General features: G+C 37.8%; 2 protein-coding genes and 1 pseudogene across 7 annotated transcripts in view; 1 reads left to right on the forward strand and 2 right to left on the reverse strand.

Moving 5' to 3' along the window:
- Positions 1–11,148, forward strand: part of LOC148740658 (uncharacterized) — a 31,435-nt pseudogene extending 20,287 nt beyond the window's left edge. Inside the window, exons 12-29 of the transcript XR_015996858.1 lie at positions 92–248; positions 742–880; positions 1,404–1,584; positions 1,724–1,759; positions 2,232–2,286; positions 2,718–2,822; positions 3,347–3,484; positions 3,887–4,039; positions 4,137–4,304; positions 4,746–4,844; positions 5,263–5,333; positions 5,424–5,484; positions 5,951–6,040; positions 6,520–6,632; positions 7,030–7,113; positions 8,543–8,651; positions 8,812–8,867; positions 9,508–11,148. The product of XR_015996858.1 is annotated as an uncharacterized LOC148740658 (transcript). The remainder of the gene's footprint in view (positions 1–91; positions 249–741; positions 881–1,403; positions 1,585–1,723; positions 1,760–2,231; positions 2,287–2,717; positions 2,823–3,346; positions 3,485–3,886; positions 4,040–4,136; positions 4,305–4,745; positions 4,845–5,262; positions 5,334–5,423; positions 5,485–5,950; positions 6,041–6,519; positions 6,633–7,029; positions 7,114–8,542; positions 8,652–8,811; positions 8,868–9,507) is intronic.
- On the reverse strand, positions 11,073–18,042 carry LOC148740659 (separin-like). Of its 5 annotated transcripts, none has more exons than XM_088748907.1 (11): positions 17,616–18,042; positions 16,687–16,832; positions 16,132–16,284; positions 15,867–16,034; positions 15,335–15,433; positions 14,846–14,916; positions 14,695–14,755; positions 14,139–14,228; positions 13,545–13,657; positions 13,065–13,148; positions 11,073–12,749 (listed from the first exon to the last, which is right to left on the reverse strand). In XM_088748907.1, exons 1-11 carry the CDS (start codon positions 17,701–17,703, stop codon positions 12,743–12,745), a joined length of 1,080 nt encoding a protein of 359 aa, XP_088605033.1. In that variant the 5' UTR covers positions 17,704–18,042; the 3' UTR covers positions 11,073–12,742. The 5 variants fall into 5 exon arrangements, 4 of the variants coding, with proteins under 4 accessions (XP_088605033.1, XP_088605034.1, XP_088605035.1 ...); XM_088748908.1 differs by having other exon boundaries at positions 13,545–13,591; positions 17,616–18,041; XM_088748909.1 differs by having other exon boundaries at positions 16,762–16,832; positions 17,616–18,038.
- A 93-nt stretch (positions 18,043–18,135) lies between these two features.
- LOC148740660 (uncharacterized) lies at positions 18,136–24,215 on the reverse strand. Its single transcript, XM_088748911.1, has 8 exons — positions 24,068–24,215; positions 23,500–23,606; positions 22,556–22,639; positions 21,403–21,654; positions 20,286–20,442; positions 19,656–19,810; positions 18,952–19,132; positions 18,136–18,812 (listed from the first exon to the last, which is right to left on the reverse strand). Exons 1-6 carry the CDS (start codon positions 24,198–24,200, stop codon positions 19,737–19,739), a joined length of 807 nt encoding a protein of 268 aa, XP_088605037.1. The 5' UTR covers positions 24,201–24,215; the 3' UTR covers positions 18,136–18,812; positions 18,952–19,132; positions 19,656–19,736.
- Positions 24,216–26,500: the final 2,285 nt, after the last annotated feature.

Genomic DNA, 26,500 nt, shown 5'->3' on the forward strand with positions numbered 1-26,500 from the left:
AACAGGTCTATAATAGTCAGTACGTGTAAACACGGGATTGTTCAGTTTGTGATGTGTGTGTCAGTCGTGGTTTTCATTGATTAATGTTTAGTATTCGGAAGGGGAGGTCTCCCTGAAGGAAGCACTGCAGAGTGAAGTCTTCACACACAAGAGTTACAAGTCCCACCTGTTGAAAGCCAGATGGAAATCAATTTGCTGTGAATATGCAATGCTCCCACCCACAATCCACAAATTTAAGATAATAGTTGGTAAGTTCACTCTTCTTCTTTGGAAATTCCTCTTTCCAAAACTTAGATCTACTCTTCTCCACAGTTATTCAGTAACTTTTTCATAATGGAAATGGGAATTTAGCAGTGGATATTCCATAAGATGGCTCTTCTTGTCCACTGATACTAGGTCTAATTGGAATTTGGAGTGTTTGTTTTTGGAGACCCCTAGAAAGATCCTTGGAGTAAGGAAGAAAACTAACAACAAACTCAACCCACATGTGACACCAGGTCCAAGAATTGAACTAATGGGAGGCGAGTGACCTCACCACCGCCCAATCCCAGCTCCCCAATATTGATTTTTTATTTCATTGTTTTCATAAACCGTCGCCAAGTGACCTGTGAAAATTTAGGCAGACTTAGTACCAACAAAACAATCTGTTCAACCAGATAATTTTTGATCAGTGAATCAATTCATGAGTTTATGAGTAATTCCCAGGTGACAGTTATTTTTTTTAGTATTATCATTGTTGAGATCCTCTACTTGGTTCACTGACTCCTGGAATGGGCTATGGATGCACTTCATAAACTAACACAAATGGCTGAAGAAATCTTTGGTTTAGATGCGTTGTGTACTGGCAAACAGATACACAAGCAAAAGGAAAATTTGTTGGGTAAGGTGATTGAGGAATTTTTGTTTCCTTTTATTCTTGACACAATTCTGCAGAGCCCTGCTTGCAAAGTAGTGCCCCTGATTTCTATGAGCTTCTACTAGGGACAATGTGTTCTGATGACTGGGATAATACAGGGGTTTCATTAAGGGCCAGGCACCGGGCAAATTGACCGGTTGTGAGGACGGTTTTGCCCACCTGATTGGACGGTCTGGAGGAAAGTTTATCTTATAAAGAAGTTCAGTTGAAAGAGTTTTGCCCGCCTGTGAAAACCAGTTTCCCTCCTGCAGAAAACATTAATGAAGCCCCTGATAATATATACCTAAATCATGTGGTTGGCAATACCTTGCAATCCTAATTCAGGCTTTGAGATAGAGTTGTGCTTGTAATTGGATGTGTTATTATCCTGATTAAAATATAGAGAAAAGTGCAATCAAACTGGCCTGAAACATGGGAGAGTTTTCTTCTGTTTTATTATTAAACTTTTAATCACATATTTTGGCATCTATTCCTTTTGTTTGTGCAGATTTGCTAGCCACATCAGAAAGTTCTGGCCAAAACCTTTCTAGTTTGTCAATCCTAAATGACTTGCTCTCATCCCTGTTACAAGTTGGTCAGCTGTATGCTCATCAGGGAGCTGTGAGGGAAGCTTTGAGGCAGTTTGTGGATGGTGTTGCACTAGCAAGGCAATTTTGCCTACCATACAGGTGATTTATTAATGTTTAGTAAAAGCTCTGTTAAACTTTTGGACCCACACTAGATCAGAAAGTCAAGGAGCATCAATCCAAAATTTTAGATGAGAGAATTTTGAGGATAATATTAACTGTCCTTGTCTGTTACTCTTAGACATCAAGCTGTTACCAGAACAGGAAAGAGAATAAAGTAAGATCTTAAAAATTGTTTGCTGAACATGAAGTTGTGCTGAAAATGAAGGGTTAATTTCTTTTGTTTTATTCCCCTGATGTGAATTCAACATTGAATTAATCTGCTGGTAATTGGTAAATTTGCCTTGTCCAAACCAGCAAAACAGTTATTTTTCAAATTTTTTTCTTTTTTTTTTTTTTTTTTTGCAATTACGGCAAATGTATAAACAAATTTCATTTCAACTTCTTATGTCCCCATAGAGCAAGATATCTTAGCTATAGTAAAGATGCCAAAGGGGAATTGTTTACCTCTAAAGATTAATTTGGAACTAGTTTTTAGAAGACTCATCTAGACTACAAAGATAATGGCAAAGTTTACATCCTTTTTGTTAATTTAAGTTGAAGTTTCAACTCAAATTAATTAAAGATGACTTCACTGACTAGTGACCAGGGATATTTTCAATTGAATCCCTGTGGTTTTGTTATTTTAGGAGAATAGCAAAGGATTTTTCTAAACCTTTGGTATATATGATAACACCTTTGCCTGTGAGTACTTGTAGCTACTGTTGCATTTGATAGACTTCTATTTGTTATGTATACAAAAGAGAGAGATTTTTCGTGACCTTGTGAAAACCAGTTGGATGCTTTTACCTCTTAGACATGGCACACAACTCTCCGTGTTTACTGGTATCCCCAATTACTGTGGCACTAAGTGACTCAAAGTTTATCTGCTCCTTTATATGGGATGCAAAAACAAGGAACTAGAACCTTTGATGCCAGAACAAGGAACTAGAACATGGCTGCCAGAACAGGGGATTACAGAACAGGGAACTAGAACATGGATGCCAGAACAGGGAACTACTGTAAGACATGGGATGTCATAACAGGGAACTAGAACATGGGATGCCAGAGCAGGGAACTTAATAAATCTACAAGTAGATTTCTCTTTATTTTGTTATTTCCTTTTTGTCTGTTAGGAAAACAAAGGAGATCTGGTGAAGCTTGCAGAACGTCTTTCCTCCTTGTCACTTGATGACTCTTCAACTAATACTGCTCACCAAAAACTGGCTGCCCTGGTCAAGACTTGAAACATCATGAAGTTTTCCTTGTGTGCAACTGAGAGATACAAAGATGGTCTCTTCACTCCTGAAGAAATTTCCCTATTGCAGAACATGCCTAAAGGTACATTATAGTTATTTTACAAGCAATAGCGAGCTTTCAGCTGTGTTATGCAGCCAAACCAGCTTCAAAGAAAGTGTTTAACTGTTCAACTTTCTCAGGATTGGTTTGTAGAACAGTGTGACTCTTATAACAGGAGAATATTTTTTTCTAGCGAAATGTAATTATCTCTAATTTAACATAATTCTTTAAGCAAAATTACTTTGTTAAAAACTTTTTGTTACCAGACCACCTCATTTGACTCTTCCCAATTCTTCAGCTCCTGCTACACATAGATGATTACATTTGCCATGAATTTTTAGTTCCTTTGACAAGTAGAACTGAAATTTAATTTGTTACGTTGAGCAAATAATGAATTTTGGCAATAATCCTATAGTGTGATATTGACAAGGTAAGAAATTAGAATTATTGTTTTCTGGAGTGGACTGTTTGCACTTTGGAAACCTTCACACATCCAGTAAGCAAGGACAGAGAACTGCTGATCTGCAGGGTAAGGGCTGACTGTGATCCTGCTGTGGTTAAGATTAACACAACATCTGGAGAAGCACAGAACAAGGATTGCACTGTATGGCGATGTGTTTGTAACAACTTGGTTATATTGCGGTTACTCTGTTGTTGTATTTAGGGAAAGTGGACCTCTCACCTCTACGTTGGAGGAGGTAGTAGCTTACAGTCAGTTGAGATTCTGTAGTGCAGGTGTAAGCTTTGTCCAAGGTCACCATGAGGGGTTTTTGGGTAAAACACTGAATTCTCACAATACCTCTTTATTCTAGAAGATCACTAGAAATACGTCTGAGCAAACTGTCTGGATATCTGACAAAACACTGGGGATAACCTGAGCTTACTAGTAGATAATTTCTCATTTAACCACTAGAAAGTCTGTAAGTAATGATAAAAGCACAAGAACAGGGTTGGCGAAGTAAATTAACCTAATTAACTATTGACTGAAACAATTTATTTTGTAAAGGGAGACAAAGTTGTTGTGGATCTTTCAAAGCTGTTCCAGTCTGGTGTATTGGAGGAATTTACAGACATAATGAATGACAGCATCAAAAGCATGAATATTAACAACACAACCGAGTGGTGGACACTAAGGACAAGGCTTGACAGGAGAATGAAGGTGATCAACATTTCAACTCTCACGAGCCATGAATGTGTATCCTCTCCTATGACATAACTGAAAGTCTAAATTGTAATAATTATGGTCATTTCTTTAGAACCTTTTGGAGAAACTTGAAGGTTCTTGGCTTGGAAGATGGAGAGGAGTTCCTCTTGGTCAGCCTATTGATGAAGAGTATTGTGAATCAATAGCATCCTTAGCCAGAGAGTTGGAAGAGAAAGTTTCAATCCTGTGTGGATGTTGTCCTGATAATCATTTGCTTGAAGTATGTTGTGCATGAATCAATCAGAGTTTCCCGAGTTATAAGGATGGCAGATTGTATGAAAAATGTTTTGTCCATCAATCTTTGTTATGATTTGTGTGCCATCTTTGGTGCTTGACCCAAAGATGACAATTGAAGTAGCAAAACCTTGCATAGTAACCGAATGGAAACTAGGGATGGTTGAGTGGCAAGAGCACTCACCTCCCTGCTGTTCCACAGGTTCAATTCCCAGACCTGGTGTCATATGTGGTATGTGGGTCGGTATGTCCTTGCTCCAAGGGTTTTTGTACAGGTTCCTTGGTTTTCCTCCCTCCACAAAAACCAACATTTCAACATTTCACTTTAAACCAGTGGACAAGAAGAACCACCTCATGGAATGCTGCCAGCTAAATCCCATTGTCATAATTAATATTTTTATTATTAAGTGTCCTTTGTTTGTTGTAGGTCCTCATAGATTCGTCATTTTGCTTGTCAAGAAAAGAAACTGCTGAAGCACTGATTGAAATTACTGCCATGGATGCTACCTTACCTTCTTTTGAAAAAGTAAGAACAAGAAAATTTTGTTGCAATCAAAGAATTCATAATCAAGTGTCTAGAGTAAGTTGGAATTTCACTGCTTTTGTCAAAGCATAGGGCTAACTCTTCACTCTAATGGAGGGCTTAAGTCAGATTTAGCAACTACTTACATTAACTAAATTGTAATTTGGTCCACTTGTGTTTCCCAGACATAGCAACCCTCTGGTTTTTTTCTTCTCAACCTGTATTGCAATAAGCTGTTGTGATTATTTTTGTTTTGATTATTTGGTGTTTGATAAAATTGCACTCTATTGGTTTATCATCATCAATTGCCTGACAGGAGAATGTGTTTAGTCTTAGCTACTAGAGACAAAGGGAGGTTCCTCATCCTTGGCCCTTAAGTAATCATCTCTCATTTCATGATCTCTCACATTGCATGCTTCAGCTACTTGATGAAGTTCAGAACCTCACTGACAAGCTATTTGAAGATACAGACAAGAAAAGCTGCATAAACAGGTTCGAGGGAACATAAAGGTTAATTTTCTTTCTTACCTTCATTACTTGTACTCTCGAGAAATTATTGATGACAACAAAATTCCTTCTCAGGTCTGGAGGTCACTCTGCAGAGAACATTCCTCGTCATCCTGTAATCCTAACTCTTGGAAAAGTAAGAGCCAGCTTTTTGAGGTCTTACATTTGTTTAGTAATCAGCCATTAAATGTATTCTAGCTCTAGCTCTTAAGACCTGAAAACTGAACAACCAATATGTGGGTTCTTTGTAAATAGATGTTGGTGAACTGTCAAGGAATCAAAGCTTAGCCAAACACAAGGGTGGGAGGAAAGGCATCCGTAATGGACTGACATTCCATATTACTTTAAAAAGTGGTCATTTGCAACATTAGTGTAATGGGTACTGGTTGCTCACCATTATATTCAAAGTGTTCAGACACTAAGGTAGATTTATGGGCATGCACAGATATGCTGTAATTGCAAGATGTGTGCCTAAATTGTGGTAGCAGATCTTACTTATCAACTCATTCAGTATTGGGACGTACTCTTCTACAATGTTTGAAACCAGAGTCAATTTCTGGCATATCTATAAATCAAATTGATCTGTATTTTATGATTCATAGGATATTCAGCATCTTCCATGGGAAAGCATACCGATCCTGTTTGACCAACCTGTGACAAGGGTCCCATCTCTGCAATTTCTTTTTTCCAAGGTACACATTTCATTAAGAGGTCTTTGAAAGTTTGAAGACCTGACTTGTTTCTCAAACAACTGTCATGTTTTCTCCCAGAACCATATTGATTTTTATCTCTGCTATGCTGTCAACAGTGGAAAGAAATTTATTTTAATTAATTATAACAACCCTGATGCCCACTGATTGTGTAAACCATGGTTTGGGTTAGACCTTGTGTAAAGAACTGGCTCATTTGGTTTCTGGAGCATAATTCTCCCTTACAATAATGGTTTGTAATTTTATGAAAAGAAGTTGTGATCTGATACAAAAAAATGTTTGTCATTTCATTATCTATTAGCCAAGGTAAGCATACAGGAAAAATTGTCAATTGATTGAATAGAATGAAGGTCTTTTGAAATGTGGTTGCCTACCACAACAACTTTTGTGCCAGATTCTTAGCTTTTTAATACCTTGATATTCATTGTCAGTTAATATTATTTCTGCATTTCTCTTGACAGTTATCGTGTCAAAGACAGTTGCCTGAGATTGATCCTGAGAAAACATTCTATGCACTCAATCCTTAGAATAACCTACCCAACACCCAGAAAATGTTTCAGAAGTGGTTTGAAAGGTACAAAACACAAGCAAACGATTGAAGCAAATGAAACAGAAGAAAGACCTGATGTTGTGTTTCTTATATATTAAACTAGGCTATACAAGTTGACAGAGGTAACACCAATATATTATAAACTGAACAAATAGATTCAATGTTGCTGTGTGTCTGTTTAGTAATAGATCACAGATGACATCAAAATGTAGTAAGAATAAAAAAGTGGCACAGGAAGCCCAGCCAAGTGTGTCACTGATTTTGGCATTTTGGCAGCATGTAATGGTTTTAAACAATAAGAAAGCAAAATGTTGTTGATGGTGACATTACTCTTGCATCTGTTTTTTAATAGATCACAAGTACAAACCAATGGAAATGCTTGTATAATCCAACGTATATGAATAATTGTTGTCACTTGCAGCAAAGATGGATGGCAAGGTATCACAGGAAAGGCTCCCACACAGGAAGAGTTCAGGAGTGCTTTAACTGACCATGACCTGTTCATGTGAGTTATTGTAAAGGCTCCAGTAAGGGGCCTATTGGCCCACACAGCCAACTAGGAGTATTACCACTCACCCCCCCCCCCCGACAATTCAGCAGAAGCCATTTGTCCTTCTGGGTGAAGAGAGGCACTGTGAGAGTAAAGTGTTTTGCCCACAAACACAACACACTAACCCAGCCAGTACACAAACCCAGACCTCTCAACCCGGAGTCCAGTGCACTATTCTAGGGTCTCCCATCAGCTTTGACTGTCCATGACCTGTTCATGTGAATAAGTAAAAGCACTCCAGTAGATCTCCTTTTAAATGGGCCCCCTCTGTCAAGAACAGCAAGCTTCTGGTATGCTTCCTATCTCTCATCAGCCTGCAATTTACCCCTCTCCCTCTTCCCAACAAAAACTGTCATGTACTGGTGACATTTTCCTCCATTTGAGAATGTCGGCTTCCATCTTTAAACATTACAAGTTCTCTACCAAGAAATGTATACAACAGATCAGGGGGAATATAAAGAATTTGGCTCTTACAAAGTTTTTGAAAAGAAGGTTCCCCTCACACCCCTCTGATATGCATACCTCTAAAATAAACCCTAGTTCTGAAACCCTGAAAATTGCTAAGCCTGCCATTGACAAAGTAGAAAATTTAAAAGGTCGTAGAGGTTGGATATTTGCAGAGCTGTCAGTGCTGAAATACTGAGAATCATGACTCTTAAATGTTAAATAAGTTGACTAAGATAGAGACAAAGGTACTTTGGGTTTCTTTTATACATACTTGAAATTTTGCTTGTGTGACTAATTAGGTTGGATGACCCATGTTATTATCATTCTGATATGTCTGTATCAGTTACTACCAGTAATGATTTATGTTACATTGACTGAACTATATGCAAATTACAACTGAAACAGGGGAGATGGTGTTTTTTTTTTATTTTAGAAGTGAAATCAGTATCTATGACCCTTTTTATATGACATTTGATGCTCTTGCGTGAGTTGCAGTTGCTTAGCTGCTAAACTGGGTCCATAATACAACTGTTACACTTATTAAGGATCATATTTACTGTAGGTGCTCTCAACCAATACATCAGTTGACATAATTATTTGTCGAGAGTCAGTTAACATTTGACTGATATGTTGGTTGACATTTGGCTGACAGTCGGTCAATGTATCGGTAAAGATATTGACCATCAACTGTTGACCAAGTCTCAACCAAGTATCTGCCAGCTGTGAACCAACCATCAACCAAGTGCCAACTGACTATCGACCAAGTGTCACCCAAGTGTTGACTGACTCTCAACTGATATATCAGTGGAGAGCACCTGCAGTAAACATGATCCCATACTTAGTTCTAGATGCGATAAACATTTTCAGATAAGGGTATCTACAGTAGAAAGTTTTATTGTTGTTGTTGCTTTAATCATCGCATCAATATTCTTTCTAGATATTTTGGTCATGGCACTGGGCGTGAATTTCTGCAGGGTGATGACATTCAAAGGTTGGATTGTCGAGCTGTTACTCTGCTTATGGGTTGCAGTTCGGGAAAACTACAGGTTAGTTTATACCTGACCGTGAAGGAAAAACATTATCACATAATTGTTGTTGACAAACCAAGAAAATGCAAAGGAAGTGTCCAATTGTCTGGTTCAGATGTGTAGTTGGTTGAGACTAGGCATGGGGCATATAAGTAACCACTCTATTTTAATTCATTAGGTTGGTGGAGAGTGTGAGCCAAGGGGGATGGCCTTAATCTATCTTCTGGCAGGGTGGTATGTCTTTGGCATTCATTTCTTGTGTGTTAGTTCCCTTACAAAGTCTTTTACTGACGTGCTATACTGCAGGTTTCAACAGCTTTTTGCTTAAGCAGCTGTTGATATAGTAGTGGGTAGCTGTCCTTGGAAAAGGGGTCCTAAGGCAAGACTTAAACATGAGAGCCAGCTCGCAGGCTCAATAGACAGCAGTAAGAGAGGACTCATGGGCAGTGATAGACAGCTGATAACCAGCTTTTATTGAAACCTCTGGCTCTATTTGACAGAGCTCAACACTAACTTTTCAACTTACTAGCCAAGTGGCCAGTGACAAGTTAGATGTTATGACAATTTCAGTTTGTTTGCTAGCTTCACTGGCTAGTGGAAATCGAAAAACGCTGGCCAAAACTGAATTTCTACAAGTGTGTGGCTAGTTGGCTACCATTAGTGTCAAGTCCTGATTTGAACCCAAATGTCAACTGCTATTGACCTTTGTCATTGGGAAACTCGTATAACTTTGCTTTCCTTATAGGTTGGGCACTCCCTTTTCTTGGACCAGACCCTCAAGGAACTAGTTATTCTTCAAAGACCATAGCTCTACTCTATGGTTCACTGTATAGATATGTAGCATGTAATCTATTTATAATGTATTCACTTTCAGCCCAGCCATCGTTGCTAACTTGTGGGATGTTACTGACAAAGACATTGATCGCTTCAGTGAATTGCTGCTGAAACAGTGGCTTCAATCTGGGTCTTGTTTCTCGTTACCACAAGTACTAAGCCAGTCGCGACAAGCTTGTAAACTGAAATATCTGATAGGAGCATCTCCTGTAGTTTATGGCCTTCCAGCTTACACCAAGGAACAGAATGGTTAACCAAGGATTATATACTAAAATATCTCTAGTTCCAGTAAGCAATAGCAAAGTATTTACCATACTAGTGCTGATTGTGTGGCAAAGAGGACAAGCATTGTGCAGAGTGTGTTTGGAAATGGTAGTGCATACAATTTTAATGCTGATAGAGCACTTAACTGTACACTACCATATGCAATAGGTGCTAAATCTACATGGGCTGAAAGTACCCGATCAGTTTAAGCAGAGCCAGTTTGTCATACTTTGTCCCACAATCCTGTTAAGTTGTACAGGAAAGAAACCCATTTGAAACAGAGAGGGACATTATCTTTTTTTTCCTGTTCTACTACAGCTCTTATTCTCTATCGCACTAACTTTTTTTTGAAATCATGTCAGTACCAACATATCCAAGGAATACATAACAAAATTTGCTTTGTCAAATAACAAACCAAGGTTACAGTTATTAACTGTTTGTAACCATTTTACCTTATTATATCATCAATTGGGAACAATTTGAGAAATGTGTCATCTGTATATTAATGTTTTACATTGGCAATTAAAGTTTAGCTTGCATATTAAGGGCATTTCTCTGATATCTGTACCAATTGTGAAAAAAATGGAAAAGGATACAATTCATAACAGAATGAATTCCAAGAAGGTACCTAATAATTTTAGTGTCAATATTTGTTTTAATAATTGAGCTTGAAATGATGATGATGGTGTTGTTGCCTCAATAAAGTGTAATTCATGTAAATATATAGTTCCAGGTTTCCTCTCAAATGTGTATTTTCATTAATTTTGTCGAAGTTAATGCAACAATATAAAAGCAACCCTTTTTTACTTAATTTTAAAGATCTAAAATGAGTTTCTCCTTGGAAATGCAAGTATTCTTGCTTGAGTGTCAACCTCGATTTTAAAGATATATCTTCATATGTAGCTGTGAAAATCAGGCAAATGTGCATTTTTGTTGTTGCTATGGTGAAAGAGAAGTAGTTTTCAAGCAAACTTCATGAAAACACACGGGGAAAGGAAGAGGGGGACCAAACAAACAGAGAAAGCCCTTGGTTGACTTTTCAAACCCTTAAGAGTAATCAGCATCTAATATCTCCACACAGTGATACTGCCGAATCATTCATTAGGATCATGAGAATAAAGGAAATTATCTTCAACCTAAGATTTGATTGCTAAACAAAGGAAATGTATAGAGAGAAATGTGGAGAATACAGATACTGAAGTCAGGCTTGATGTTCTTGAATTACAATTTTTTAGAGTCCTGTTTTGTTTTCTCCAAGATGGGTATGGACACATTTCTGTGCATGTGAAGAATGAAACAAAGTGCTTTTAATTAGTATTATGTATCACATTTCATACTAAATAAAGAATTAAATTTGCCAGTTTATTTATGTTTTGCACTAACAGTACAAAATTAAATTTCTGGTAGTTTACCTGTCTGTTTTTAGATCTTTATTGATACAGGAAACACCCACTGAAATGGCTGTTTTCCATAGTCAATGCTGAGCTAACAACCTGCTTTAACCCTTTACAGGCATTAAATGGGATTTCACACAGAGCTTCCCCATTTTTGCCAGACATTTAAAAGGGATGGCTGCCAAGGACTTTAAAAAACAGCATAAAACCAATCAGCAAGCCTTACCCTTAAAACCAAAGTCTATTTGTTCAATGGGTGAAAAACCATATCCAACAGATACATCGCAATTCAGTGTAGAATGGTTAACAAAACACACTCCACTACCCGCCCAGTAGAGATTTATTCTGTGAATAGTACTATCCAGCCTTTGAAAATCCAGGAGAGTTACTGTTGAGGTTTCAGGAGTGAAAGGGTTAATACTTATGCTTTAAGGCCAGTGATAGACCACCGAGGTGGCAACTTCTTGCAGTCATGCAATGATCAAAATGTTAATCAATAAAAAGAACTGTTTCAGTAGATCCTGAAAACAACCACCCTAAGTAACTTTGTGTATACATGTACTCGACACCTTGGCTATATTGGGCATGCTGTATCAAAATAGTGCAATGGCAAAAATAATACTGTTTGCTGAGCGGTAAAGAAATTATTAATCTGATCCCTTGGTGAAGATTATTGAACCACCTGGAATGACCAGTGGTAACGCTGAGGATGACTAATACCCCATTGACACCAAAGCCTAAACATGCTTTAAGGCTGTTTTGTTAAACATGGTTTAAAACAACAGCTCCATAGAAGCTGCTCAAATCAATATTTGGTTAACTTCAAATGTGGCACATTGAAAATACAATTTAGGAATTGCTTGAATCTCGTGGAAAATTTAGTTTTTCAGTTCTCTGCTTCTGATTTTTATTTAGTTAAACCTGGTTTAACTAAACAAGTTTTCTGGTGCGAATGGGGTATAAGTTACAAAATGAATTCATCAAGTTGATGCACAAATGTTTCAACTGGCCTCAGATATGGCAATGTCTGTCTTTTTGAAGTTAACCACAGATGACATGGACCAAAATTTTCTGTGTAAAAGTTTAGAAATTTTTTTTGTAACTTACACTACAGCAAGCACCTAACAACTCGCTGACACCCTTTGATCAGAAGACCACTTTCCTTTCATTTTGCTTTTGACATGAATGGATGAATGGTATAGTAAATAAGGAGGCCATTTGGCCCCATTTAGCCTCTATTAAAGGTATATCTGTTTGCATCAAGCCAAATTTCCAGACATGGGGAGTGAAAACCTAATCATTCGTGACATCTCCAAGTCACCTTTAACAGTACTTTTGTCTGCCATTCTCCACACCTAGAGCAACTAGTTTACAAATAAATTAGCATGGCAAAACAACCTATTCTTCCAGAATTGCCTCGCATTAAAATTGTGTCAACTAAAAAAATACCTAACATAAATAAACTATCTCAATGTTGATCTTCCTTCAGGAACTGGAACACAGATGAAAAGTCTAGCTTAGCATATCCTTTATTGAACATTATTCTATAAATTTGATGAGCAAGTGAACCCATTGGTGTAGGAGTGGTAGTAGCAGTTGCTGCACTTTGAGCAAGACCTAAGTCCTGTAACAAAAAACAAAACTTTTTTAGTGCTTTTTGTTGACAAGAACGATCCATTTCTGAATTCCAAACATTCATGCTTTGACAATAAGGCTTACTGCAAAACCTAATTCTCCCATCACTTGACCTTTACTCTCACTATGAAACAGAAGTATATTAAGTCTTTGTGGGCAAAACACTTTACTCTCACAGTGCCTCTCTTCACCCAGAAGGACAAATGGCTTCTGCCGAATTGTCGGGGGGGGGGGTGAATGGTAATACTCCTAGTTGGCTGTGTGGGCCAATAGGCCCCTTACTGGAGCCTTTACAATAACTCACATGAACAGGTCATGGTCAGTTAAAGCACTCCTGAACTCTTCCTGTGTGGGAGCCTTTCCTGTGATACCTTGCCATCCATCTTCGCTGCAAGTGACAACAATTATTCATATAAGCTGGATTATACAAGCATTTTGATTGGTTCGTACTTGTGATCTATTAAAAAACAGGTGCAAGAGGAATGTCACCATCAACAACATTTTGCTTTCTTATCCTCTAAAACCATTACATGTTGCCAAAATGCCAAAATCAGTGACACACTTGGCTGGGCTTCCTGTGTCACTTTTTGTTCTTACTACATTTTGATGTCATCTGTGATCTATTACTAAACAGACACACAGCAACATTGAATCTATTCGTTCAGTTTATAATATATTGGTGTTACCTCTGTCAACTTGTATAGCCTAGTTTAATATATAAGAAACACAACATCAGGTCTTTCTTCTGTTTCATTTGCTTCAATCGTTTGCTTGTGTTTTGTACCTTTCAAACCACTTCTGAAACATTTTCTGGATGTTGGGCAGGTTATTCTGAGGATTGAATGCATAGAATGTTTTCTCAGGATCAATCTCAGGCAACTGTCTTTGACATGATAACTATCAAGAAAAATGCAGAAAAAAATATTAACTGACAATGAATATCAAGGTATTAAAAGCTAAGAATCTGGCACAAAAGTTGTTGTGGTAGGCAACCACATTTCAAAAGACCTTCATTCTATTCAATCAATTGACAATTTTTCCTGTATGCTTACCTTGGCTAATAGATAATGAAATGACAAACACTTTTTTTGTATCAGATCACAACTTCTTTTCCTAAAATTACAAAACTATTATTGTAAGGGAGAATTATGCTCCAGAAACCAAATGAGCCAGTTCTTTACACAAGGTCTAACCCAAACCATGGTTTACACAATCAGTGGGCATCAGGGTTGATATAATTAATTAAAATAAATTTCTTTCCACTGTTGACAGCATAGCAGAGATAAAAATCAATATGGTTCTGGGAGAAAACATGACAGTTGTTTGAGAAACAAGTCAGGTCTTCAAACTTTCAAAGACCTCTTAATGGAATGTGTACCTGGAAAAAGAGAAATTGCAGAGATGGGACCCTTGTCACAGGTTGGTCAAACAGGATCGGTATGCTTTCCCATGGAAGATGTTGAATATCCTATGAATCATAAAATACAGATCAGTTTGATGTATAGATATGCCAGAAATTGACTCTGGTTTCAAATATTGTGGAAGAGTATGTCCCAATACTGAATGAGTTGATAAGTAAGATCTGCTACCACAATTTAGGCACACATCTTGCAATTACAGCATATGTGTGCATGCCCATAAGTCTACTTTAGTGTCTGAACACTTTGAATATAATGGTGAGCAACGAGTACCCATTAAACTAATGTTGCATATGACCACTTTTTAAACTAATATGGAATGTCAGTCCATTACAGATCCCTTTTCCCCCACCCTTGTGTTTGGCTAAGCTTTGATTCCTTGACAGTTCACCAACATCTATTTACAAAGAACCCACATATTGGTTGTTCAGTTTTCAGGTCTTCAGAGCTAGAGCTAGAATACATTTAATGGCTGATTACTAAACAAATGTAAGACCTAAAAAAGCTGGCTCTTACTTTTCCAAGAGTTAGGATTACAGGATGACGAGGAATGTTCTCTGCAGAGTGACCTCCAGACCTGAGAAGGAATTTTGTTGTCATCAATAATTTCTCGAGAGTACAAGTAATGAAGGTGAGAAAGAAAATTAACCTTTATGTTCCCTCGAACCTGTTTATGCAGCTTTTCTTGTCTGTATCTTCAAATAGCTTGTCAGTGAGGTTCTGAACTTCATCAAGTAGCTGAAACATGCAATGTGAGAGAACATGAAATGAGAGATGATTCCTTAAGGGCCAAGGCTGAGGAACCTCCCTTTGTCTCTAGTTGCTAAGACTAAACACATTCTCCTGTCAGGCAATTGACGATGATAAACCAATAGAGTGCAATTTTATCAAACACCAAATAATCAAAACAAAAATAATCACAACAGCTTATTGCAATACAGGTTGAGAAGAAAAAAACCAGAGGGTTGCTATCTCTAGGAAACACAAGTGGACCAAATTACAATTTAGTTAATGTAAGTAGTTGCTAAATCTGACTTTAGCCCTTCATTAGAGTGAAGAGTTAGCCCTATGCTTTGACAAAAGCAGTGAAATTCCAACTTACTTTAGACACTTGATTATGAATTCTTTGCTTGGAACAAAATTTTCTTGTTCTTACTTTTTCAAAAGAAGGTAAGGTAGCATCCATGGCAGTAATTTCAATCAGTGCTTCAGCAGTTTCTTTTCTTGACAAGCAAAATGACGAATCTATGAGGACCTACAACAAACAAAGGACACTTACTAATAAAAATATTATTAATGACAATGGGATTTAGCTGGCAGCATTCCATGAGGTGGTTCTTCTTGTCCACTGGTTTAAAGTGAAATGTTGGTTTTTGTGGAGGGAGGAAAACCAAGGAACCTGTACAAAAACCCTTGGAGCAAGGACATACCGACCCACATACCACATATGACACCAGGTCTGGGAATTGAACCTGTGGAACAGCAGGGAGGTGAGTGCTCTTGCCACTCAACCATCCCTAGTTTCCATTCGGTTACTATGCAAGGTTTTGCTACTTCAATTGTCATCTTTGGGTCAAGCACCAAAGATGGCACACAAATCATAACAAAGATTGATGGACAAAACATTTTTCATACAATCTGCCATCCTTATAGCTCGGGAAACTCTGATTGATTCATGCACAACATACTTCAAGCAAATGATTATCAGGACGGCATCCACACAGGATTGAAACTTTCTCTTCCAACTCTCTGGCTAAGGATGCTATTGATTCACAATACTCTTCATCAATAGGCTGACCAAGAGAAACTCCTCTCCATCTTCCAAGCCAAGAACCTTCAAGTTTCTCCAAAAGGTTCTAAAGAAATGACCATAATTATTACAATGTAGACTTTCAGTTATGTCATAGGAGAGGATACACATTCATGGCTCGTGAGAGTTGAAATGTTGATCACCTTCATTCTCCTGTCAAGCCTTGTCCTTAGTGTCCACCACTCGGTTGTGTTGTTAATATTCATGCTTTTGATGCTGTCATTCATTATGTCTGTAAATTCCTCCAATACACCAGACTGGAACAGCTTTGAAAGATCCACAACAACTTTGTCTCCCTTTACAAAATAAATTGTTTCAGTCAATAGTTAATTAGGTTAATTTACTTCGCCAACCCTGTTCTTGTGCTTTTATCATTACTTACAGACTTTCTAGTGGTTAAATGAGAAATTATCTACTAGTAAGCTCAGGTTATCCCCAGTGTTTTGTCAGATATCCAGACAGTTTGCTCAGACGTATTTCTAGTGATCTTCTAGAATAAAGAGGCATTGTGAGAATTCAGTGTTTTACCCAAAAACCCCTCATGGTGACCTTGGACAAAGCTTACACCTGCACTACAGAATCTCAACTGACTGTAAGCTACTACCTCCTCCAACGTAGAGGTGAGAGGTCCACTCTCCCTAAATACAACAACAGAGTAACCGCAATATAACCAAGTTGTTACAAACACATCGACATACAGTGCAATCCTTGTTCTGTGCTTCTCCAGATGTTGTGTTAATCTTAACCACAGCAGGATCACAGTCAGCCCTTACCCTGCAGATCAGCAGTTCTCTGTCCTTGCTTACTGGATGTGTGAAGGTTTCCAAAGTGCAAACAGTCCACTCTAGAAAACAATAATTCTAATTTCTTACCTTGTCAATATCACACTATAGGATTATTGCCAAAATTCATTATTTGCTCAACGTAACAAATTAAATTTCAGTTCTACTTGTCAAAGGAACTAAAAATTCATGGCAAATGTATTCATCTATGTGTAGCATGAGCTGAAGAATTGGGAAGAGTCAAATGAGGTGGTCTGGTAACAAAAAGTTTTTAACAAAGTAATTTTGCTTAAAGAATTATGTTAAGTATGATGCACGATCCTCGCAGTAGATAGCGCTATTTAAGCAATAGCGAAATTCAGACCTGAAAAAAAATCAGGCCTGTACGGGACTCGAACCACTGACCTCTGCGATACTAGTGCAGCGCGCTCTAACCAATTGAGCTAACAAGCCAACTGAGAGCAGGCCGTTAAGTTGATTCGTAATGAACCCGTGAAAGTGATAAATGAGATAGAATAAATATATGAAAATCATATATTTTGAACTGCGAAATTAATTTCGCTATTGCTTAAATAGCGCTATCTACTGCGAGGATCGTGCATCATACCTATCAAATACCGCAGTTCAAAATATATGATTTTCATATATTTATTCTATCTCAGAATTATGTTAAATTAGTGATAATTACATTTCGCTAGAAAAAAATATTCTCCTGTTATAAGAGTCACATTGTTCTACAAACCAATCCTGAGAAAGTTGAACAGTTAAACACTTTCTTTGAAGCTGGTTTGGCTGCATAACACAGCTGAAAGCTCGCTATTGCTTGTAAAATAACTATAATGTACCTTTAGGCATGTTCTGCAATAGGGAAATTTCTTCAGGAGTGAAGAGACCGTGTTTGTATCTCTCAGTTGCACACAAGGAAAACTTCATGATGTTTCAAGTCTTGACCAGGGCAGCCAGTTTTTGGTGAGCAGTATTGGTTGAAGAGTCATCAAGTGACAAGGAGGAAAGACGTTCTGCAAGCTTCACCAGATCTCCTTTGTTTTCCTAACAGACAAAAAGGAAATAACAAAATAAAGAGAAATCTACTTGTAGATTTATTAAGTTCCCTGCTCTGGCATCCCATGTTCTAGTTCCCTGTTATGACATCCCATGTCTTACAGTAGTTCCCTGTTCTGGCATCCATGTTCTAGTTCCCTGTTCTGTAATCCCCTGTTCTGGCAGCCATGTTCTAGTTCCTTGTTCTGGCATCAAAGGTTCTAGTTCCTTGTTTTTGCATACCATATAAAGGAGCAGATAAACTTTGAGTCACTTAGTGCCACAGTAATTGGGGATACCAGTAAACACGGAGAGTTGTGTGCCATGTCTAAGAGGTAAAAGCATCCAACTGGTTTTCACAAGGTCACGAAAAATCTCTCTCTTTTGTATACATAACAAATAGAAGTCTATCAAATGCAACAGTAGCTACAAGTACTCACAAGCAAAGGTGTTACCATATATACCAAAGGTTTAGAAAAATCCTTTGCTATTCTCCTAAAATAACAAAACCACAGGGATTCAATTGAAAATATCCCTGGTCACTAGTCAGTGAAGTCATCTTTAATTAATTTGAGTTGAAACTTCAACTTAAATTAACAAAAAGGATGTAAACTTTGCCATTATCTTTGTAGTCTAGATGAGTCTTCTACAAACTAGTTCCAAATTAATCTTTAGAGATAAACAATTCCCCTTTGGCATCTTTACTATAGCTAAGATATCTTGCTCTATGGGGACATAAGAAGTTGAAATGAAATTTGTTTATACATTTGCCGTAATTGCAAAAAAAAAAAAAAAAAGAAAAAAATTCGAAAAATAACTGTTTTGCTGGTTTGGACAAGGCAAATTTACCAATTACCAGTAGATTAATTCAATGTTGAATTCACATCAGGGGAATAAAACAAAAGAAATTAACCCTTCATTTTCAGCACAACTTCATGTTCAGCAAACAATTTTTAAGATCTTACTTTATTCTCTTTCCTGTTCTGGTAACAGCTTGATGTCTAAGAGTAACAGACAAGGACAGTTAATATTATCCTCAAAATTCTCTCATCTAAAATTTTGGATTGATGCTCCTTGACTTTCTGACCTAGTGTGGGTCCAAAAGTTTAACAGAGCTTTTACTAAACATTAATAAATCACCTGTATGGTAGGCAAAATTGCCTTGCTAGTGCAACACCATCCACAAACTGCCTCAAAGCTTCCCTCACAGCTCCCTGATGAGCATACAGCTGACCAACTTGTAACAGGGATGAGAGCAAGTCATTTAGGATTGACAAACTAGAAAGGTTTTGGCCAGAACTTTCTGATGTGGCTAGCAAATCTGCACAAACAAAAGGAATAGATGCCAAAATATGTGATTAAAAGTTTAATAATAAAACAGAAGAAAACTCTCCCATGTTTCAGGCCAGTTTGATTGCACTTTTCTCTATATTTTAATCAGGATAATAACACATCCAATTACAAGCACAACTCTATCTCAAAGCCTGAATTAGGATTGCAAGGTATTGCCAACCACATGATTTAGGTATATATTATCAGGGGCTTCATTAATGTTTTCTGCAGGAGGGAAACTGGTTTTCACAGGCGGGCAAAACTCTTTGAACTGAACTTCTTTATAAGATAAACTTTCCTCCAGACCGTCAAATCAGGTGGGCAAAACCGTCCTCACAACCGGTCAATTTGCCCGGTGCCTGGCCCTTAATGAAACCCCTGTATTATCCCAGTCATCAGAACACATTGTCCCTAGTAGAAGCTCATAGAAATCAGGGGCACTACTTTGCAAGCAGGGCTCTGCAGAATTGTGTCAAGAATAAAAGGAAACAAAAATTCCTCAATCACCTTACCCAACAAATTTTCCTTTTGCTTGTGTATCTGTTTGCCAGTACACAACGCATCTAAACCAAAGATTTCTTCAGCCATTTGTGTTAGTTTATGAAGTGCATCCATAGCCCATTCCAGGAGTCAGTGAACCAAGTAGAGGATCTCAACAATGATAATACTAAAAAAAATAACTGTCACCTGGGAATTACTCATAAACTCATGAATTGATTCACTGATCAAAAATTATCTGGTTGAACAGACTGTTTTGTTGGTACTAAGTCTGCCTAAATTTTCACAGGTCACTTGGCGACGGTTTATGAAAACAATGAAATAAAAAATCAATATTGGGGAGCTGGGATTGGGTGGTGGTGAGGTCACTCGCCTCCCATTAGTTCAATTCTTGGACCTGGTGTCACATGTGGGTTGAGTTTGTTGTTAGTTTTCTTCCTTACTCCAAGGATCTTTCTAGGGGTCTCCAAAAACAAACACTCCAAATTCCAATTAGACCTAGTATCAGTGGACAAGAAGAGCCATCTTATGGAATATCCACTGCTAAATTCCCATTTCCATTATGAAAAAGTTACTGAAACTGTGGAGAAGAGTAGATCTAAGTTTTGGAAAGAGGAATTTCCAAAGAAGAAGAGTGAACTTACCAACTATTATCTTAAATTTGTGGATTGTGGGTGGGAGCATTGCATATTCACAGCAAATTGATTTCCATCTGGCTTTCAACAGGTGGGACTTGTAACTCTTGTGTGTGAAGACTTCACTCTGCAGTGCTTCCTTCAGGGAGACCTCCCCTTCCGAACACTAAACATTAATCAATGAAAACCACAACTGACACACACATCACAAACTGAACAATCCCGTGTTTACACGTACTGCCTATTATAGACCTGTTTAATTGGTATTTCCTCCTATACCGTATATTGTATAATATACATGAAAAAATTTCTCAGTTCTGATTGGTTAAGATGAACGCAGTTTTCAGTTAATTCAGTGCAGAAGAGAGTTAATTCAGTACAGAAGAGGGTTAATTCAGTGCAAAGAAAGAAACAAACCAGACATTCTGATTGGTCAGAATAATTGGTCAATGTCAATGTCAAGGTCAATGTCACTTGCAGGATTTCAATAAATTATTTTTGCACATTATGCATGCGCTTTTCTTCCGCGTAGTTATGAGAAGCTACCTCGTATTTTTTCATGTATATTATTAATACATAATCACATGATTTTCTCGTGCAATTTGGAATAAATAATCACTTGTAAATGTTTTCAAAGATCACAAATTGCACTCACCCTATGGGCTCATGCAATTTTGTTAGTCTTTGAAAAAATTTACTCGTGCTTATTTATTCCAAATTGCACTCAAAATCATGTGATTACTATACAAATTGGATTTCCCTGCTGCTCTCAGAGGCTAGCTGGCCCACAGTTTCCTTGCCTAAAGCTATTCCAAGTTCTTCAGCACAAAGAAAAATCACCAACATGGAGCTAGAGTACCACGTATACATGTATGCCTGCATGATGAATGCTTGTTTAACCCTTTGACTCCCATGTCAGAGACCAAGACAGGAATTCTCCTTACAACATCAGTACAATGTCAAGCAGACAAGTGAGGAGAATAAAGAAAAAAATCAATTGTAGAGGATTATTTAGTTAATCCAATACCAAATTTTCCAAACTTACATCACGAGAAGTGTTTGGCAGACAGTAAGTAGAGTTAGTTAAAGCAGTGATAGGGTTAATAATGATTTTGATTTTTCATACCTTTCCTGTGACTAGCAAATAGTGACTCTTGGCCAACAAGAACTGAACCCATGAAGTACTGCAGGGCTCAAATCTATCAACCAGGTTACTTGTATGAGACAGAATAATTGAAGCATGTGACAAGTCCAGAATGTCACACAATGAGTGAACAGCATCACTTAGGGCACACAATCCATTATCCAGCATATCTTTGGTACCAACTGATTGGGATATACTGGCAGCCATGCAAAGAGCACTAGCTTTTTTTAAGGGCTGCAAGAAAACAATTCATTCATTGAATGAATAAAGGGGGTAAGATTCTGATGGGAAACTGTTGTAAATTAAAATAGTAAATAGTTTCACTGATAAAATACATATCAAGTGTTACATATAAAGTGTAATGGGCTAAAATGTGTATTAATTACTTACAGCCAAGTTATGCTTAAAACCAAGTCTATTAATAAAAGAATTTTTAAAACGCTCAGTATTGCAAAGCGGATATAAATTATTGGCTTAACTTGCCTAAGCCTAAGGGTAGCAGAGTTAATCCTGGGAAGGGAGTGGTGCAATGGAAGATGTTCCCACACGCTTAATTTTTTGAAGATACCCATATGTTGTGCTGCATCAGATGGGGCAGATGGGGGGGGGGAATTATAAGTACGTATAATTTGGTTTCATCAGCTGAGTTGATAATGTACATGCCAATCGGATGCTGAAAAGAATTTCTGAAGCTGATGTTTCAAGTATTAACCCTTCACCATTTGCTCTGATAAAGGGCTTAACCTTGGAATATCAGCTTTAGAAATTCTTTGCTGCGGCCAATTAATATTTATTAACCCAGTTGATACAACCAAATTATCTTGTAATAACCTCCAACAATGCAGAACCTACATTATTCATTACACCACTGATAACAAAGGGAAGGATCCTCACTGTATAAAATTTACCAGTCGAGATAAAAAAGACCTGACTGGAGAAAATCATTCTTTTCTGTTGAGTGATAGCCTTTTCCTTCAATTACTTAAATCTCTTAAAACTGGTGTCATTTCTTGTACCGAAACATTTTTTTTAACATTTCTATTGCCATGGTCATGTTGTGACAGGACTGCATGAACAGTTAATTGCCTGTGGGAAATCCAAATCGTCACCAATGAAAGTACGTAGCAGGTTTCACCTGTTTTAAAAGCCCAAACATTTCAGCAGTGATAAGCAAGTAATGATGTGTCTCTTCAGGATTAATAAGATGGTCCAGGTCAAACTAGAACATAAAAAAAAAATTCAGTGAGAATAACATTCATGCAAGATTAAATGTATTGTATACAGTGGGAGATGCAGTAACCCAATGGTTAGTATGCTGCACTGCAGGTCAAGAGGTCTGGGTTTGAGAACTGGATGGGTCATTTTGCTGTGTCCACTTGGGCAAAACACAGCTTTCTTTTCTATCACGTGCCTCTCTGTAACCAGGAGTACAGATGAAAAGCCTGCCAAGTGATAAAATGCTGGGGGAAGGGGATAACCTTGCAATGGACTAGCATCCCATCTTGGGGGAGTAGTAATACGCCTAGTTGCTTAGCCCTTTAACTCCCAGAAATGATTTAAACATGTATCTTCTCCCTTTAAAGCCCATACATGATTCAACAGGTAATGAGAATACTTGAACTTATCATGTAGAAGTTGTTCTCTTGATCTAACACCAAATTCTTATAACTTATTTACAAGGAAATGTGTAGCAGCTAGAGGGGAGAATTAGTGATTAGGTCTTGGGATTTAAAGGGTGAATTCAATGGAAACCAGGATAACCTCGGGCTGGGTGGGCACTCTGTTTGAGTGCAGACTTAGCACAGCATTTAAATTTTAGTAATCCATAAATCTTTAATGGCACATCTTTCAAATTGTTTAAGTACCTATCGCAAAACGTCTGAAAGTATCAAAAGCTGATACCTATTTAGTTCTCACAACAAATTCCCCATGAAAGAAAACTGTTCTTGGAATTTTACAGTTTCACTTGTTTTCAAATAAAGAATTCTCACTGCCAGTGAAAAAATATTAATGTTTTGGAAATTAAAGTAAAAAAATATATTACATAGCCCTAAAATGCTTTTTCCAGGAAACATTTACCTTTCCACTGGTGTCTTGTTGCAGTGATTTGGTCCTTAGTGACGTCCACATTTCCAAAGCTGCACAAAGTGATTCCATAAATGGTTGCTCCAGGCAGATATCTTCTACCTGAAAAGTTACACCAACATTTCATTTGACAGTCTGATATTTTGAGGGAATGAGGTGCTTTTGGGGATGCACCGGAGGTGCAATGTCAGGGCCCCTTTCCCTTCTGCACGGTCCTCCATGTACACGTACAGGTACAGTATGTTGTTGTTGTAGAAAAACTGACTACAAAATTCATGCCTATTGTAAAACAGGCACATGACATTTCATCAAAGACAACAATTTGTTCCTGAAAATGTGTTGAACAAGGAACAATATAAAATCTGTATAAGTAATGTTCACTCTAGACTTCAAATTAACTGAAATCAACTTCTTGCCCCAGTGCGTCTCTTTGTTGGAGGCACACTCAGTGGCCTAACAGATAGCCTGCAGCCAGCACGACCTCAAGAAATCCAAATTTGAGACCTGGGTGGGTCATCAAATTGTCAGATCAGATCTTAATCAAAAAAGTTTCCAGTACTTTCCTCTTCTCCTTCATAACTGTCAGAAAGCTCTGGCCTTGCTGAAGTTGCTCTCTCATTTACTGCATCTTTGTGCTCAAGCAAAGCGTGCCATAAATATGCAGCACCAAGTCTATCCAGCAAACGTGAATGCATGTTTTTCTCCTCATCCTCACTATCTGTTGAGTCCAATAACTGCTCTAGAGTCTCCCTAGCTTCTTGACAGTACTACGGTGCAGATCTAAAGAAACTCAGCTACTATTAGTGTCGAGCCCTGCAGTGTCTGCTCAACGCAGGTCTAGGTTTCTTTTGATGCAGATTTGATGTACTTGAAAGGGATCAATTTTTTTTGTCCCTGCCCATCAAGGTGTCTGCTGAGTAAAGATTCATTTTAATAAAAGTAACTGACAGTTTGAATGACCAACTTTGTCCTTTCAATAAGAAGATGATAAAAATTCTTCACAATTAATAGGAGACTTGGTCAATCCATGGTTACCATGCTGAACTCCAATTTAAGAGGACTGTTTTGGAGTCCTAACCAAGGCCACTGTGTTTTGTTCTCAGGCAACCCACTCTAGTTTCATACTGGCCCTTTCGAACCATGAGTATGGATTGGTAATACCAACTTAAATGCTGTGGATTTACAAGCAAGGGCTCGAAATTAATGGTAACCCATTAACCAATGGTTAGTAATTTTCAACATTTGGTTACTAAAAATTTGTCCAACTACCGGTAACCCAACATGGTGAGTAAAATTTTCTAACATATTTAAACATCAGTAGACCTCAGGGCAAAGAGCACGTAGGCCCGACTCTCAGAGGAATACTTAGAATACTCAAGTTGTTAAGTCAACTTTAACTCTTTTTAGAGAATGTGCTGTAGATGTACTGTTCTTGACTAATCATGGTAAACAAGAGGGAAATAAAATAGGTGGATAATTGTCTACGTTTTTGAGGTCAGTATGCAGTTTCAGCTACTCTTTAATTTGTCCTAGTTGTTATTATCAAAATGTTCAATATTTGAGATATCGTGACTTGTGAGCTTGGATACCAAACTTTATTATTTGGTTAGTAAAAAAGATGTCTACTAACCCGAAGGGTTAGTGATCCAAAAATTAAATTGGAGCCCTGCCTGCCATGGACTAACATCCTGTCCAACAGCACTAGGCCTTTCAGGCTGGTAGCTAAGAAGTTAGGCTACTGGCTGAAATTTCAAGTGAGGTGGCTCAAAGGCGGTGAACAATTGTAAGTGTACAATGAAATATATGAAAGTTCATATATTTTGAACTGCGGTATTAGATACGTATGATGCACAATCCTCGCAGTAGATAGCGCTATTGCTTAAATACACTGTAGCACTATTGCTTAAATAGCGCTATCTACTTCGAGGATCGTGCATCATACGTATCTCATACCACAGTTCAAAATATATGAACTTGATATATTTCATTGTATCTAATTTATCACTTTCACGGGTTTATTACGAATCAACTTAACGGCCTGCTCCCAGTTGGCTTGTTAGCTCAATTGGTAGAGCGCTGCACTTGTATCGCAGAGGTCAGTGGTTCCAATCCCGTACAGGCCTGATTTTTTTTTCAGGTCTGATTTTCACTATTGCTTAAATAGCACTATCTACTGCAAGGATCGCGCATCATACGTAATTGTAACTGTGTAACCTTGGAATGGCCGGTTGTGCTTTACCAGGTGATTGCTGGCCAAAAATCCAGCTGCCGACTTCCACTTTTCTTCTGGCAAATTTCACCAGCAGCTGACAGTTAGCAACAGCCCTGGCCTATATGTCAGCTGGTAACCATTAAACCTATACAGGATAAGACACTTACCTCTCTTCTTCAAGGTCTACCTCTCCTAAGCTATGCAGGGCTATAGCAAGTTCTAATGCAGCTGATGCATAGTGAAACTCATCTTTGTGAACAACGTACCGCTCTCTCAACTGTTTGATGACAGCAATTTGCTCTACTGCTGTGTCATAGCTGAAAAAGTTTGGAACAATTCAATCAAACATTTTGGCAGGTACAGTTGTACTTCACTTATGAAAGAGGAAACCATAAGAAGAACTCAGAATGTAAAAGAAGGTATTTTGTCACCTTTTGGTCTTGTAACAAGCAAGCTCTTCCTGCAAAACAAAACAGAGCTGGCTTCCTTCTACATCTTTTGCATCTTCTTGCTCTGCAAATGAACTGCATAGGGTTCTGAGAAGAAAAAAGAACCAAGAAATTTCTTCAGACAGTTTCCAATTTACTCAATCTCACTTTAATTATGTAATTCTTCAACACCATAATGATTATATCATTTTGTCTTTTTTTATCACTATGCCTTATCTCTCCAGAGTCAACCTTAAAATATTAGAATTCCCCCCATTTTTTTCTTCCCTCTTTAAATTAATTTTATCTGATCCTTTTGAAGCCTTGAACGAGCCAAAAACTAGGATTTTGGTGT

This window comes from Stylophora pistillata, chromosome 2 (genome assembly GCF_964205215.1).
Source record: "Stylophora pistillata chromosome 2, jaStyPist1.2, whole genome shotgun sequence".
Classification (NCBI taxonomy): domain Eukaryota; kingdom Metazoa; phylum Cnidaria; class Anthozoa; order Scleractinia; family Pocilloporidae; genus Stylophora; species Stylophora pistillata.